Here is an 18,056-nt window from a genome sequence, read left to right as displayed (position 1 = left end):
ACAGGAGGTGAAGAGGTACCAGGTGTAGCCTAGCAAAATAAAGGCAGTACCACTGGGGAGTGGTGAGGCATATGTGTATAGTAAGTGACTCAAAAGTTACATCTGTACAGGCAGAGAAACAGGAACTGCTCAGTTGTGAATATTTAATAACCGAACAATTGTCCCAGTTTGGTAGATGACAACAAGAAGGACCATTCAATTATATTTGGCTCCCTGCTTGGTATTTCAAGGGGTAAGGTTACCTGCTGATTGCCTGGCTTTTTAAAGGATCTCAAGTACTGCATTAAGCATCCATAAATAAGGGAAAAATGTAATTGATTGGAGAAGTCATGCTTGTTAGCAAAAGGTGGGCATTTAGTGTTTATGCATGTTGAGGTGAGGACAATGTTCATATAATTTTCACAATTCCAGCAAGAATATTTTAAACACCACCTAAAGAGTAAAACATTGGATCAACCATAACATATAAAAGGCACTACCCAGATGCAAATGTTCAGTATGCTAAATTGAAAAAAACTCTCACTCCCTCAGAGTGGCACCAAAAAGTAAATGCAACATTGATCCAGTGCCTTGGGGCGTACAATAAAATAATTTGTTGTTGTCCAAGTGTCTGAAGAAGCCTAAGCCAATTTATTTTGTTAGCTTAGATGAAGGCTAATCTGCTTAAATGGACAATTTTCAATACCTGCCGTAAACTGCAGCAAAATAATTATATTCTTACATTTAAAATCTATAGAAAAGCATTACTTCAATTTGATCTAACTGTAATTCCAAACTTGTGAAAAATAAATTGGACTGAAACCTAGTTAACTACTGATGAATCAGTGGCAATTGAAAAAAATAACTTTTAAATGTGAACGCTAATGTAGAGAGAAACAATAATAATTAAAGCAATTCATAATTCTTGGCAAGCAAGGGGTTTTCATCTTTCCTACCTGCACTGTGTTGCTTTTCGTTCCTATTAGTGTTATTGTGTTTATTCTTCAAATAATGCAGCACTTGAATCTGATTCACCTTAACATAACTGTCTTAAATCAATTATAAACCATTTGTTACAATTCAAAGACCCCAAAAAGCACTGTATTCATCAACTAGTTTTTTTTATCAACAGTAAAAATACAGAAAATGCACAATGCTGGTAATTGAACATAACTTTATTGTTAAAAGCATCAAACTCCTGCAATACTAAGCAGGTAATATTACCAAAAGGGACTTGTATAGAAATTCACAAATCTCATAGAGTCTTCAATCATCATAATAAAATACACTGCTCTTGTCATAACAGCCAGAAGAGTGACAAAATGGCACTGGAATAAACTCTGTGAAGTACAATGAACTGCCTAAATACACAAGACCTGCCATGTTTGGAAATGTAGACATAATCCCAACTCTAAAAAAAGCAGACTGATCTTATTATATGACTGATCTTATTATAAGATTGACTGCTGGCTTAAAGTAGTACTCTTACAGAGTAAACTGAATTAAAATAGTTGAAGTATTTAGTCTCTGTTGTGTTATGACGTGATAAAATAAGAAAAAAAAACCATCCAGAATATCAAGAGAACAATGCAATCATTTTGAACTAAGAGAAACAGGCAGACAGGAAATGCACATACCAGGAGGCATCTTTGTATTAGTCTGAAAAGTATCCAGAGAATTCTTTAGATTTTCAATATCCTGTTGGAGGATAAAAGATTTCATTTGAAATAGCAGTGCCATATCTGAGGAGACAATGGCTTGAGTGGCAAGTTTTTCGAGAATGAGATGAAAAATTGAAGGAGGAACTATGGACTCCGGGTTTTTAGTTGAACCTAGGTAAGAGTAAACGTAACAATTAAAAGCAATGTCTAAAGTGACAATAAAGCAATTGACTAATATCTGCCATTTACATTTACTAACAAATGAATATCATTCATAGTGAGTTCTTCTGTTGTTCAAAAAACAAACACAGACATCATTATTGGTTCAGAAAGGCTGGAAACATTAAGAATAGCACAATACCTTTCACTGTTCTAATTATCTGCAATTGGCCTGATTTGCCTCACATATAATAAATGTCAGTGTTCTTTTTATGTATGTTTGAAGAGTAACCATTTAACTACAGTTTCCAAACAATCATTTATAAACAGAGTCATTAAATACATGTGTTTATCCACATGCCTCACACTAAATTTTTTTTAAAGGGAACTTAAAATGGTATTTCAAAGGTGTGAAAACAGACATTCTGTTTTCCAGAAATGTAACATTAGAGACATCCTCTTAAACAGCAGAAAGCTTGCTCTCACTGTGATAATACTGTTTATAGAATTTTTTAAATTGTTTACGAGGGTTGTTCAATAAAGCATAAAAAAAGGAATAACTCCAAGTCAACTTCTGTACTTGATGAACTTCCTTGTGTTTACACAGTGGATAAAGTAACACAGTTAGTTCTAAAGCCAGCAACTGTATCTGGAATTCAAACGCACTAGTCTAATTTAGACACTGTTTTAGCAAAAAAAAAATTTCTTTTCAAACTTTCATTAAAAATTTTGTTTAAATTCTAATTTCTTCAGTTCACAATAATTGAATGTTCATTTCTATATAACTTTCAACTAAAGGGCAGCATGTTTAACAGGATGCTTTTCTATTGACAGTAGTGCTATGCAGTATCAATAATGCACTTTGAATTGAAAACTAAAAAGTAGGATTTCTTACAAAACCTAACACACAAAATTAGCAAACGCATAGAACAATGCAATACAACATACCCAAAGTGACATCTGAGATTTTATTTTGATGACATCACTTTGACTATGGGAAAGAAAGTGCAAGCTATGAAGGAACATTTTTAAACCAGCAGGTTAATAATAAAGGAAATTAAAACAAGTTATAGGAGTTGGGAAATGTACTGCATGAGCTTGTATGATTGTCATCGTCAACCATAATCTAGTATGTTTTTCTCACATTGCTGTCTTCACTTACTGAATCATCTATATACTCTGTATCAGCTTGTGATGAAAAGATACTAACAGATGCCTTTGAATGAGGCTGCAAAAGAGATAATAGCTCTTAAATTGTCTTCTAGGCAATGGGAGTATTAAATTCTTCCCTTTGGACAATATGAGACACCAGTAAATTTGCAACATCTGATAGATGAGACATTTACTACAGCCTTTTTGATTAACATTGTCTTATTGCAGCCTTGAGAATAAAACATACAGCTAGGGGCTAGATTAGACATTTTAAAAGATGCTGGTTTATACCACAGTCTCAACATCTGCTGCATTGGACAAACTAACGCCACATATTTGGATTATGTAGGGGGTGATAGGGAAGAGCAGAGAGAAATGGAGGGACAGACAAAACCTAATGTTTTTCTCCTAACTTTCTGGTTCAGCAAAAATTTTATTTCATTGTTTCAGGTTTTTTCTGTCATATGATCCATCTTTTTGAAGAAGAAAAAAAAACTACTTTGTCCAATCAAGTGCTGCAAGAACCTGAAGCATAAGTCAGTATCTCTGGGTGCAAATTTGGGTAAAATACAACTCGATTGCAATGCACACTGTGGCACACACCAACAGTCACTCGTATCACACCATTAATAGTTAATTAACCAATCTGACAATGATTGGACGATTAACTGAATCTGATCCTAGAACTATAAGCAAGAAAAGTTAAACACTGTCCTTTAACTATACAGTATATGACCAAACATATTAATTTAATGGAAAAAAGGCATAATAATAGACTAATTTAGCACAATGTAAAACATAGTAACAAACATTTGAAATGCAGTGGATTAAGGGACTACCCATTTTTGTGAGTTACAAAAAATAATTGAAATAAATTATCTCCTGGATGCAAATCTACATTTTCAATATTTAAAACAGAAATCACATTTAGCAAGTGAGAATAATGTATACATCATGCTTAAGAATTCAAAAATGTGATCTCAAAATGTATTATTGTAGGTAGGAAGTGCACCACTATAAAATTCTTCAGTGGAGGTGTATGCATGAGAGTACTTTGTGTTCTGGCCTTCCGTTCTGGTAGTGGTAGGACCTTGTGAATGAACACCCCTCTTTTGTCCATTTTTACTGCCGAGTTAAAATCTGTGTATGGACACATGCCCATATAATTAAGTATACCTTTGGATTAAAAGAGATGAGGATTTTTGTGTAATCAGAAAGAATACAAGGAGATTAAAGGGCATTTATTTCAACTGTTCAGTGAAAGCATGAACAAACTATGCTGTGGTGGATTGGAATCAAACTGTAGTCTTGTACTCTTAAAACTGTAAAGTGTCTCTTGAAACTGCTTTAAAATATTTTATGATAGCTATGGCAAATATTTTTCCATAGAGGAACTCATATGATAATGCATCTATCCACCCTCAAATTCTTTAAATTGACTCAAGCTGTAATGAAAAATAATATATATGTGTGTGTGTTTGTGTGTGTTTGTGTGTGTGTGCTTTTTGTAAAAAGAGACCCCTTACGGAAGATCATCATCAAACAACTAAATGATAGAATTTATCATACAACAATGGGGTCATATCATAAAAGTACAGCTGGAGACACTTGCAGAACCTTTGCTAAGAAGTATGGATGCTATTCTAGCTCTGTGTTGTGGCCTTAGAATTATAACCATAATTGGAGAGGGTTTCTTTATTTTGACAGTTACCAATATATTAGAAAATAAAAAACACCAAATTATACCTGCTGGGTAGCATGCTTTCTAAGGTTTTTACCTCTTAACCAATGCAGGCACAGATTCTGCTTTAACAATGTGTTTACACAGATTATTGCATAAACGGAACACACATGAAATGCATGTGTTCCAAATAACGATCAATTATTTCCACTCTAAAACTCCAGATAATCAATTAAGGCATGAGCTGGGAGAACATTGTGCACATTCTGCGGCAGTGGGGGGATGGGATACCAGGCTGCTTGCTGCTAGTCTTTATCGGCACATTTACAGGACAAAAGACGCCGACGGAGTGGTGCAAACGGATTTAATGTGGGCTGGATCTACAAGTTTTTTTGTAGGCTCTGGTAATTCTAGTGTTAAACATGTGTATTTTACTTGTTTTATTAATTAAACCAAAGTATTTAAGACTAAAGTTATAAACAAACATATATTATATTACAACTTTCACATCATAAGGAACACAGAAAATTATTGTGCCAAATATTTTATATAAGAGTCAGGGAATTTTGGAAAGGCAAAAGAAATATTTCACTGTTAATTTAGTAATAAGGGTATATATGAGAGAGCTTTTTATATAAAAACATAACTTATTATTGATATTTTTTATAAAGTCTAACATTTTCATTAAAATTTGATAAGAAGCACTGCCAGTTAACTCACAGTCTGCAAAATACAACTCCAGTGTTGACTGAAAGAATTCGTGCATCTCTGCTATTTTCCCCTCACTCATTTTCTCATCTTCTGTTGCACTTTTTGTTTCCTTTGGTTGATAAGTAAACTCCACAGCAACAGACTTGCACAACATCCCTGCAGAATGAAGCTTTTCTTTGTGTCTCTTTTTTTTCAACTTTCGCTTTCTGTTCTTGCTGGTTTTTAAAGAACTCAAATCTGTGTCAGTAGTATTCCGAGCAGTTTCACATGCTGACAATTTTTTTATACCAGTCTTTCTTCTTCTTCTCTTTCTTTTAGGTATATTTGTTTCAATGTTATCATCATCTAAAAAACAGTAAAATGGGTCAATTAGATTCACTGCAGGTTTTTACTAATTAGCAAAACTAGTTAGATCAAATAAACATATAAACTGTACATATCCATATGAAAAGCAATGCCTGCATTTACAGTAATGTTCTACTAAAATATGGAAGTACTGGTTTAGATAATCTCTTATACTTAAGATGAAATTAAAAAAATGTCTGTTTGAAACAGAAATTTTTGTGTTTATCCAGAAATTGTAAATTCAGATAGCACACAAGACATTTTACACACATAGACCTCAACAACAATGTCACTTTCAGTAATTTCCTATTCTCTAGTGTCTTGTTGATGGTATGTTTAGGAACAATATTTTTATTCATTGGCCTTGGGTCAACTTTTAATCTTTCCTTGATACTGCTTTAGACAATAACAATCTCAGTCATATTGAGTTTTGCATACATTGTAAAGTAGGCTACTTAAAACTGTCAACTGATTCTCTTTAATTTGCCTTGACTGAGAGACACAATGTCCAGTATCTGTCTACGCAAAATCACCTTTTGCAGGCGCAGATCCCAAATCCATGGGCGCTTGAACCTGACAGGACACCAGGCCCCTCTTCCACAACCCCTGTTTCCTGCCAGAGCCAATATTTATTTTTATTTATAGAACATCAAACACAGTCCAAAATTTCATTATTCAAATTGAGTAGATAGTAAACAATACATTATTTACACAATAATAATTTGTGTTAGGATTAGGCTGCTTTACATGAAGACCTGTTAATTCAACAAAAATACAGTAGCCTACAAATGCCTTATATTCATTAATAAAACACAAATACTGTACAGTAAAATTCCATGATAACACATGCAGCAATGAAGCAAAAAGGGAAATAATGTAATTATCATTTGGATATCTTCGTATACCTGAAGTGATCACAAAAATCATAGTCACTAGTTAACTAAAACTGAGACTGTCCATACTAAAGCCAAATGAATGGTGTACCACTGGATTTTGATGCTAAGAAATCTACAGCTGTTGGGGCTCACAAATCGCACCCCAGACACCTAACACAGCAGCCAGGGTAACTGACTGTATTCTTTGAAATATTCTTTAAAGTATACATCATGGTTTCAATATCCTAAAATCTATTCTTACAAAGGTTCTCTTAATTTAAACAACAATATTGCTAAAGCAGTGATTTAGAGCAAACAGCTACAATACCATGCAAAATTTTAGTGGTCAATCAATCAACCTCTATTTAAAAAGGACATAGTCCTTATAATGAACAAAACTACAGAATAATTCATAATAGCATTTTACATTATGCAATTGTAAAAAATGTTTTTGAGCCGTTTGGAACTAGTTAACTTTCTGTATTAACTTCTTAGAAAATGTAGCCTGATATCCATTCAGCTAAGTCAAAATAATTGACAAACACAATCTGCTTAAACTAATACACAATAATTACACTTCTTCTGGTCAATACTGAACACATTATTTAAACTTTCACAGTCTTGAATGGAAAAAGAATGTTAATCTCTAGGGTATGGGTGTCTCCCAAAGCTCCAATCGATGAGATGAGATTAAAGGTGTGGGTTAGAGAGGCACCATCTCTAACTGCACAAAAAAAAGGTAGAATTGCAAAGTTTGAAATTACTGGATGAGTATGAAGTAAATCATCTAAGACCAATAAATTCTGCATAGGAGGAGATCAAAATATCATTTACAATGTGAGTTAAAACAGTTTCGAAGCAGTGACCAGGACAAAAGCTGATGTGTACTTTTTTCATGCAGTGGTATACTTGGGCAGTTGTATAAGAACAGAAGATACCAACAGCTTGGTCTTTCTGGAGGCCAGAAGAAAGAAGGATGCTAGCTAAGCTCCCTGTCATAAACACTGCCACATACCATTTGTATAATACTCTTGCCAACCTGAAAATTAAATTTAGCACAACACTGATCGCACCATGGTGCCTCTGGGAGCACTATTAGAGTCCTGTTTTACAAATTATAATTAGTTATTATACCACAGTCTCTGGCTGGCTGTGTTTTTTTGTTATTGTGGGATTAATTGAATACCTATATGCATGTACATATGTATGTATGTATGTATGTATGTATCTATCTATTGCCACACACGTGTGCATGGGAGGCAGCTGAAGGGCTTGGAAAATACTGTTTATACATCTGCCCGGGGGGTACGCTGACGCTCTTTCTGAGTTCTCTGCAGGTCTTACCCGGGAAATCCCACCAGGAGCCACCATTTCCAAGAAGGACACATCACTTCCGGGTCCGGCACCAAGAATGAGGTCACTTCCAGTTCTGCCCCCAAGGATGATGTCACTTCCAGTTCCGGCCCAGAGGACGACATCACTTCCGCCCTCTGTCCTATAAAGCCCACTGCCTTTGCTCTGGCAGGCAGTTCTGTTTTGGATTCTGTTGTGTAAACTTTACTATAATGTCTCAAGTACTTTTGCAGCCAGGAAACCGAATTAAACGGGTGGCTGCCCCAAACCTTTTCACGCTTCAAGTCTCATCTTATTACAGTGGCGTAGTCGGCAGGATGGTGTCCCTGAAGAACCCGGGACACGACCTTACAAGGAACCAGGTGGGTAAGTACCGGGCCGAGTTTCGGGGCAGGGAGTGCGTCGGGGGTCAGGAAGGACGCGGTGCAGGCTCTGCTCCACGAGCATAACCCGGGGCTAACAACCCATCTCGTGGAGAAGGTAGAGGGGACCCACAGGCGTGGGCTGGTTTCTGGGGAACACACACAAGTGGCTCAGTATGCTCTTCTGGGCAGGAGAGCCGAGCCGCCCATTGGGACCAAGGTCCCTGTTAACGGTGGGTTGACCCCAGGCCAGCAGGTAAAGGAAATACAAAACTGGGTGTTTAACCCAAGTAAAGGGCTTACAGAGCAGGCTATGGCTCTCTGGCAACAGGTGGGTCAGTGGCTACGGCCATTTGATTTGACCACGTTACAAATCGTGCAGCAAGTGGCTTGTTTTCTGCTATTACAACACCTACCCCAGGACTTTGCCCAGCCGGCCTGGGGCGAATTTCATTCAATGGACGAGCTCCTACAGCTCCTAAAAACACCGAGGCCGGCTGTGAAACCTGGGAGGGCAGAACAGCCGCTTTGTGGACTACCCGGGAGCTATGTCCCACTGAAGCAGTCCCTTCCACAAAATCCAGAGCCTGTTCCGAAGTCGCCGGACCGTCTGGCCTGCGACCTGTCGGGGAATAAGGCGGACCGTAGGGGACAATGGCGGAGTTGTTTGTGTGCCCTTAGCAATCCCCTGGCAGACAAACATAAGGGGAAGCTTCTCGTTAACGGACATAACGTTACAGCCCTATTTGATTCCGGCAGTAGCGTGTCTGTCGTTGCTCGCCGTTTTGTGCTACCGCAACAATGGATTAAAAAAACGACCAGTCTCAAATGTGTACGGAGATATCCGCGTACAAAACCGCCCGCTGTTACGTATGTCTCGGAGGAACCCTTAGACAACTTACGTAGCGGTGCACCGGATCCTCCGTTTCCGTAATCCTCGCGGGACTGGTCTAATAGTAACAGCGGTAGCCTAGAAAGCATTCCCCAAAAAACTTATGGCCTCATTATAGATGACAAAGACTCATCTCAAGCTGCTTCCACACCGTGTAATCAGCCGACAGGGAGTGGGGTGGAAGGCCAAGAGAATGACGAAGGCACTCCCGGAACGTCGCGGGCTGCTACGCCATCCACCAGCGCCCCGGCAGCGAGGGAGGAATCTCTGCCCCTTGAGGCCAGAGCGGACCCACTCTCTGACTTGCACTTTCAGTTTAGAGCAACGCCGGCTTCTTTCAAGAGAGAACAGTGGAATGACGACTCTCTGAAACACACAAAGAATGCAGTGTTCCTCGTTAACGGCCAAGGCACTCATCAGCCCATGCCACAGGGACCTCACTTTGTCATTGATAATGATTTGTTGCATCGGGTCGCTGAGCATGAGGGGAAGGTTCGGAAGTTGTTGCTAGTCCCGCGAACCTACCGGCGGCAGATCTGCGAGTTAGCACACTCCCACCTTTTTGGGGGCCATCTCGGCTCCGACAAAACACTAGAGTGAATTAAGCTCCGTTTTTTTTGGCCGGGGATTATTGAGGAGGTTCGCCGCTTTTGCATTTCCTGTCCGGAGTGTCAACTGCGGCAAATTCCTAGGAGGGACCGTGCTCCTCTGGTCCCCTTCCCTTATTGGCGTTCCTTTGACAGGATTGGGGTGATATAGTAGGACCCTAGAACCTTCAGCCGAGGATATAAATATATACTCGTCCTCGTGGATTATGCAACCCGATTCCCAGAAGCCGTTCCTTTGCGCTCGGCTACCACAAAAAATATTGCACGGGAACTAGTAGGAGTCTTTGCGGGTGGGCATTCCTAGAGAAGTCCTGACGGACCAAGGAACGCCTTTTACCTCGGAAATGTTCAAGGAGACTGCCAAGTTACTGAAAATAAAGCATTTAAAGACCTCGGTGTATCATCCTCAAACCGATGGGTTAGTGGAGAGATTTAACCAAACTCTCAAACAAATGCTACGTAAGGTAGTCAGCAAGGATGGGAGGAATTGGGACCAACTCCTCCCCCTTGTCCTCTTTGCCTACCGGGAAGTTCCTCAAGCCTCTACGGGTTTCTCTCCGTTTGAATTATTGTACGGAAGACAGCCCCGGAGTTTATTAGATATTTTAAAAGAAGGCTGGGAAGGGGAGGCACAACTCTCCACTAATATTTTGGAATATATCGCCCAATTGCGCGATAGATTTGATGCAATTAGACTGATTCTAAAAGTCATATAGAGGAGGCACAATCAGCACAGGCCCGCATTTATGACCGTGGCACGACTCTCCGGGAGTTCCAACCGGGGGATCGCGTCATGGTGTTGGTACCTACTTCTCACTCTAAACTGCTCGCACATTGGCTAGGCCCCTCTGAAATTAAGGAGAGGAAGGGATTGGTGGACTATTTGGTGAAACAGCCCAATCGCCGACCAGCTGGCGAGTATATCATGTAAACCTGCTGAAACCGTGGAAGGAGAGGGTCCCGATCCCTCCTCGGACAGCCCTGCTCTCTTCGCTGAAGTAAGTTCCCTTAATTTCGGCGAGCAGCTATCTCCCAGACAGAAACAGGAGCTCGAAGCAGCTATCTGCTCCGTCCCAGAGGTGGTAAGTGAACAGCCTGGTCGGACCTCTCTGATTGCGCACGACATATTGACTGACCGGGGTGATCGTCCGTAGCGACCCTACAGACTCCCGGAGGCAAAGAAAGTAGAAGTGGAACTGGAAATCAAGTGAATGCTGGAACTAGGAGTAATTGAGGAAAGTAGTAGTCCCTGGTCCAGTCCCATCGTCTTGATTGCTAAGCCTGACGGCAGTTGGAGGTTTTGCAATGACTTCCGTCGGCTCAACCAAGTTTCCCGATTTGATGCTTATCCCATGCCTCGCGTGGATGACCTCCTCGAGACACTGGGACCAGCCAAATTCTTGACTACACTTGACATGACAAAGGGGTACTGGCAGGTTCCTTTAGCGGAGTCCGAAGGAAAAACGCGTTTAGCACTCCTAGCGGACACTGGCAGTATCGTGTCCTTCCATTCGGGTTACACGGGGCGCCTGCGACTTTTCAGCGTCTGGTGGACAAAGTGCTCCGGCCCCATAACTCGTTCTGTGCTGCCTATCTGGATGACGTTGTCATCTATTCCAGCACCTGGAAGGAAAACATACAGCAGGTCACAGCAGTATTACGGACATTGGGAGGCGGGCTCGAATCAACCCCAAGAAATGTTTCTTCGGTTTGAGAGAAGCCAAATATTTGGGCTACCTAGTGGGCCGGGGTACTGTGAGGCCACAGTGTTCCAAGTTGCAAGCCATACTGGCCTGGCCTCGTCCGCAGACCAAGCGGCAAGTCCAATCCTTTCGGTTTGGCGGGTACTACCGCCGGTTTGTGCCTCGCTTCTCGAAGAAGCGGCGCCTTGACCGACTTGACAAAGAAAAGAGCTCCTAATACGGTGGTATGGTCTGATAAAGCGGGGGCTGCATTCAGTGACTTAAAAAGGGCTCTGACTTCAGCACCTATCTTAATCTCCCCTAACTTCTCTCTCCCTTTTGTCCTCCAGACGGACGCTTCGGACACAGGCTTGGGAGCCGTGTTGAGCCAAAGCGTCGGCGGTGTTGAACACCCCGTTATGTACCTGAGCCGGAAACTGTTGGACAGGGAGACCAGGTACGCGGCGGTGGAGAAGGAAGCTCTGGCGATCAAATGGGCGGTTACGCAGCTGCAGTACTACATCTTGGGTCGCGTGTTCACTCTGGTGGCGGATCATGCACCTCTGAAGTGGATGGCCCTTCACAGGGAGTCGAATCCATGGGTCACGAGGTGGTTTCTTGACCTGCAGCAGTACAAGTATATGCTCGTTCATCGACAGGGGTCTCTTCATGCCAACGCCGATGCCCTCTCCCGGGCCCACGACCTCTCGGTGCAGGTCGCCCAACCCGACGGGTCTGGGCTGAGGGGGGAGTCTTGTCACACACGTGTGCATGGGAGGCAGCTGAAGGGCTTGGAAAATACTGTTTATACATTTGCCCGTACGCTGACGCTCTTTCTGAGTTCTCTGCAGGTCTTACCCGGGAAATCTCGCCCTCTGTCCTATAAAGCCCACTGCCTTTGCTCTGGCAGGCAGTTCTGTTTTGGACTCTGTTGTGTAAACTTTACTATAATGTCTCAAGTACTTTTGCAGCCAGGAAACCGAATTAAACGGGTGGCTGCCCCAAACCTTTTCACACCTCAAGTCTCATCTTATTACACTATCTATCTAAGGTACAAGTCATTGGTTAATTTATTTATGTTTGAATTGGTGGGAACGTGTTACATTACTTGTATCATGTGAACCAAGTTGAGAATACGTTTACTCTTAAACTTAATTTGCTTCATAAATATGCAGATGATTTATTTACATTTAATAACTTAAATTTTAAAAACAGTACTTGTAAAAGGGAGGTAAAGTTATCTATTTCATAAGCAGCAGCTATGTATAACATAATACTCTCCTTGTGTTTTTTTGACAGATAAAGCTTAGCATCAGTTACCTTCAGTGAATTACAATCTTTTGCAACATAATTTCAGTGCAATTGTCAGCGTAAATAAACCTGCCTTATGAAACAAAACAATACATGCACATGTACAGCTCAATAAACATACTTTGTATTATATATAGAGATATTTCGTGATTCAAATTTATCCTAAAGTGTATTTATTTTAATCCAATTTTCTTTTATTGCTATGCAATGAAAATCACAAGTAGGAGCAGAGACATCTACATGAAATTAGATGTATGACTGATATTGACAGACAGAAAAGAATGCTTTGAGTGGAGAAACAAAGGAATGACGAATGGCATCATCATTAAGATGGCAGATATCCCACCCAAAAATAATAACAGCAAAACTGCCATGAATCTTCTATATTTTATAACTTAATGCAATTTACAGACATGATACTCTTTCACGTCTCCATCTCCCATGCTACTGAACCACTTTCTCTCCCTCTCTCTCTGAGGGCATAGCAGTTCAGGAGGGGAGCTCTGAGAATGTGGGGTTGAAGCTAAGAATAAAATGTTTCCTTGCATACAAATACTATGCTACACTGTATTTGTGACTTCCTGATAGATAGATAGATAGATAGATAGATACTTTATTAATCCTCAAGGGGAAATTCACATACTCCAGCAGCAGCATACTGATAAAAACAATATTAATTAAATAGTGATAAAAATGCAGTGCAAGTTAAAAAATGCAGGGTGGAGAGTGTAAGGCAGGTATAACAGACAATATCATTGTATAATGTTAATGTTTAACTCCCCCGGGTGGAAATGAAGAGTCGCATAGTGTGGGGGTACAAATAATGCATGAACATTGGGAGAGTTTAGAATTCTAAACAATCACATACAAACATATAAATCTTTCCTTTTGCTAGAATTTGCCAGTTTACATCTGAACTGTTTTCTTTCACCATGTCACAAAAACTCACAAATTTAGGAAGCATACATATGTAAAACTTCAAACGTCTATTAAAAAAATGATCAGTACTTTTTAACTATCTATTAGGATCTTTTAGGCAGAATTAATACACAATCTTTAAAATACAATGCACCATTAAAAGAAGGCTTTCCAATAGCACACACATGATAACAAGACCTGTATTGGTTTGTACACAGAAAATGATATGTGTATAATCAAATAATATTCAACAGTAGTGAATAACTGACTTAGTAATTGAATTTGTGTTGTATGAGCAGTTGCTCATGGAGTCCCGAATGAGGCACAGTACCTGCATTATGAGGGAGCGTCAGTTACGGCACTATGGCCATGTGGCGCGTTTCCCCGAGGGTGATCCGGCTCATAAGATCCTCATTGCTGGGGACCCAAGTGGCTGGACTAGGCCAAGGGGTCGCCCACGTATCACCTGGCTGCGGCAGATAGAGGGTCATTTCCAGAGGGTGGGACTGGACCGCGTGTCTGCCTAGGGGGTTGCAAACCGGGATCCCGAGTTGTTTCATCCTGTAGTGGGTGTGGCAATGCACTGTACCAGTGCATGCTCCCCAACTTGACTTGACTTGTAGTGAATAATACAATATGTGATGGTGAAAAATATCTCTGATGAATACAACATGCCCCAGAACATTCTTTCCATTGGCAGATCAAAGATTACTTTCATCACAGGGTACCTTACTTTACCCTTTATAAATTAAAAAATTATGTTTGGATTATAACAATGTTTACAACATAATCTTTTGAATCTTTGAAACAAAATTGGGAGGAAGATGTTAAATAACAGGTAACAAAAAATAAATTGTGAGTGGCTCTACCAGATTCCAACCTCACTTGATTATATGTTTTACATGTATTGTATTATAATCCTTAGGCATTTTGATCACTTTATTGCCCTCGTTAGGGCTCCTACACATGGTGCACCCTTCCTGTAAGATTGTTATATGGAAGAAGTCTTTAATACATTGTTATTTCTCTGCACAACCTTCTGTTTAACAGTGGAGTAGGGATGTACAAGACAATTTGAAATTAGAAAAAAGTTCATTGCAAGACAATTAGAGCAGAAATATTACAAAATATGGTGAACTAACATGCAGTAGATACTGCTATTCTTTTTCATTCTCAAGAGATGGTCTTATATCTGTTCTACTCTATGTTTCTTATATAATTATTTGTGGGGAAGGATGAGAAGGAAAGGACTGAGAATATCGAAAGGCATAAAAAATAAATATTGTAAAGATTATTATTTATATAGGGCAGTATGGCACAATGGCCAAGGCTTTGGACTTCAGACCCAGAGACTGTGGTTCAAATAATGCTACTGAAAGAGTGTGACCAAAAGCAAGGCACTTCACCTGCCTGTGCTTCAACTGGAAAAACAAACAAACAAAAAAATGTATTTTATCTCAAATGTCGTAAGTCACCTTGGATAAAGGTGTTGGTCAAATAAGTAAATATAAATATTTCAGATTTTAAAACCAGTATAATGTATTACTGCATAATAAAGGACAAAAAGTATTCATAATACACTACGAAGGGAGGAAAAAAACATTCATAAATTTCCTTGTGTCACACACGTGTGATTGGGAGGCAGCGAGAGGGCCTAAATAATAGTAGTGCCATGCCAGACCTGGGGTGGCGAGCTGCACTAACTTTCTCTCTCTGTCCTCTTCAGACTATCTCCAGGAAATCCCACTAGGTGCCAGCGCTATTGATGATGTCACTTCCGGCACCGGTGCTATTGATGGCATCACTTCCAGTACCGAAGATGTTGTTTCTGGTTCCGGCACTATGGATGATGTCACTTCCAGTCTCAATGACATCACTTCCGGTTCCTGCCCTTTAAAGCTGCCATCTTGTCAAACCAAAACCAGTTCTGTTTTGGACTTCAACCTGAACACAACTCATCAAAATCTATCCTATTTCAGCCTGGACACAATATATGGGTGGCTGACCCAAACCTTTTTTGATGTACCCATGTCTTTCTTATCACGGTTGCATGTATATGTTCAAACCACAGAAAGGTGGATGTTGGTGAGCTACAGGAGAACAATATTTAGTGACTGTTGTCCTAATGTTATAACTTTTGTATCGATGTTAAGCAGATTTGAAAATGGATAAATACACAGTAGCATTCAACAGACTGAAATCACACAAATAATTGAATGTTTTTTATGGATTTTAATACTTTATTTTATCAAGATACCTTTAAATATGTGCATTACTAATGATGCAGGTGGTTATTACTGCTTGAAATGATTGATTTATACTTTATTATTCACATGTGTCTGCAAAGACCCATTTTCAGCAGCCATTAATCCAGTGTCCTAATTGTAAACACTCCTAGTTCATTCTTAATTAATCATGTTTAAATGCTAACTGGTTATTAGAGAAATCTTGGTAATTGTGTTAGCACAGCTGAAACCCGTTATGTTCAATAAAGAAAGTAAATTGTCTCTCCTTAAGTTACAAGGTATTCCCAATGTCTAATTCTGGGTTAAACAATGGTCAAAATATAATAACTTTCTCAAGAAATATGTTAGTCTATTGTTGTTTAAGCGAAATGACGGTTATTCTATGACAGATTGCCAAAAAACTCAAGATTTAATAGTACAGAGTCGACTACTGTCTTTGGAGAAAAGGATAAATTGGATTTAACTAAGATAGAAAAATAAGCAGAAGGCCCATATGCACATCTGCATAAGAGGATAAGTACATCTGAGTCTTGCTTTCAGAAACAAACACTTTATAGGCCCTTAGCTGGCAGCTTCCTAACAGTACATATCAGACACCTCTGGGGGTGATGGGTACTAATGTTCAAACACTATATATAGGTCAAGCAGAATGCAGCTTCGGTGGTTGCTGAGGCAAAAATTCAGGCGTAGGAGGAGTTTGGGGAGGCCATGGAGAATGACTTTTGGACGGGTTCAAGGAGATTCTGGTCCACCATCCGGCGTCTCAAGAGGGGGAAGCAGTGCAGTGTCAACACTGTATATGGTGGGGATGGTGCACTGCTGACCTTGACTCAGGACGTTGTCGGTCGGTGGGGGGGTGGCGGGTACTTCGAAGACCTCCTCAAGCTCACTAACATGCCTTCCAATAAAGAAGCAGAGCCTGAGGACTCAGAGGTGGATGAGATACGCCCGGAGTTCTCAAGGCTCTGGATGTTATAGAACTGTCTTGGTTGACACACCTCTGCAACATCGCATGGACATCGGGGACAGTGCCTCTGGATTGGCAGACCAGGATGGTGGTCCCCCTATTTAAGATTGGGGACCGGAGGGTGTGTTCCAACTACAGAGGGATCACACTCCTCAGCCTTCCTGGAAAGGTCTATTCAGGGATCCTGGAGAGGAGGGTCCGTCAGATACTCGAACCTCGGATTCAGGAGGAGCAATGTGGTTTTCGTCCTGGTCACGGAACAGTGGACCAGCTCTACACCCTTAGCAGGGTCCTGGATGGTGCATGGGAGTTTGCCCCACCAGTCTACATGTGTTATGTGGACTTGGAAAAGCCGTTTGACCGTGTCCCGGGTACTCCAAGAGTATGGGGTACCGGACCCCCTGATAAGGGCTGTTCGGTCCCCGTACAACTGTATCAGAGCTTGGTCCGCATTGCTGTCAGTAAGTCAAACCTGTTTCCAGCGAGAGTTGGACTCCGCCAGGGTAGCCCTTTGTCACCGATTCTGTTCATAACTTTTATGGACAGAATCTCTAGGCACATCCAGGGCATTGAGGGGGTCCGGTTTGGTGGGCTCTGGATTGGGTCACTGCTTTTTGCAGATGATGCTGTCATGTTTGCTTCATCAGGCCGTGATCTTCAGCTCTCTCTGGATCGGTTCGCAGCTGAGTGTGAAGCAGCTGGGATAGGAATCAGCACCTCCAAATCCGAGACAATGGTCCTCAGCCGGAAAAGGGTGGAGTGCCCTCTCAGGGATGGGAGCGAGATCCTGCCCCAAGTGGAGGAATTTAAGTATTTTGGGGTCTTGTTCACGAGTGAGGGAAGAATGGAGCGTAAGATCATCAGGCGGATCAGTGCGGCGTCCGCAGTGATGCAGGCTATGCATTGGTCTGTCGTGGTGAAAAAGGAGCTGAGCCTTAAGGCAAAGCTCTCAATTTACCATTTGATCTATGTTCTTACCATTACCTATGGTCATGAGCTATGGGTAGTGACCAAAAGAATGAGGTTGCGAATTCAAGCGGCTGAAATGAGTTTCATCCGCAGGGTGTCTGGGCTCTCCCTTAAAGATAGGGTGAGAAGCTCAGTCATCCGGGAGGGGCTTAGAGTAGACCGGCTGCTCCTCCGCATCGAGAAGA

The 18,056-nt window shown here is 40.8% G+C and overlaps 1 protein-coding gene across 3 annotated transcripts in view; it reads right to left on the bottom strand.

Annotated features, from left to right (window-relative positions):
* LOC120525431 (glutamate-rich protein 1) overlaps window positions 1-18,056 on the bottom strand; it is a 65,425-nt gene that overhangs the window by 4,987 nt on the left and 42,382 nt on the right. For all 3 annotated transcript variants that reach the window (XR_005632952.1, XM_039747701.1, XM_039747702.1), the window contains 2 exons: window positions 5,353-5,688; window positions 1,617-1,811 (listed from right to left, as the gene is read on the bottom strand). Coding sequence is in view for 2 of the 3 variants with exons in the window: in XM_039747701.1 (XP_039603635.1) it covers window positions 1,617-1,811; window positions 5,353-5,688 (531 nt within the window). In the remaining variant the exon portion in view is untranslated. The remainder of the gene's footprint in view (window positions 1-1,616; window positions 1,812-5,352; window positions 5,689-18,056) is intronic.

The sequence above is a fragment of the Polypterus senegalus genome, chromosome 3 (assembly GCF_016835505.1).
Source record: "Polypterus senegalus isolate Bchr_013 chromosome 3, ASM1683550v1, whole genome shotgun sequence".
Classification (NCBI taxonomy): domain Eukaryota; kingdom Metazoa; phylum Chordata; class Cladistia; order Polypteriformes; family Polypteridae; genus Polypterus; species Polypterus senegalus.
This window is presented reverse-complemented; position numbering and strand designations above follow the sequence as displayed.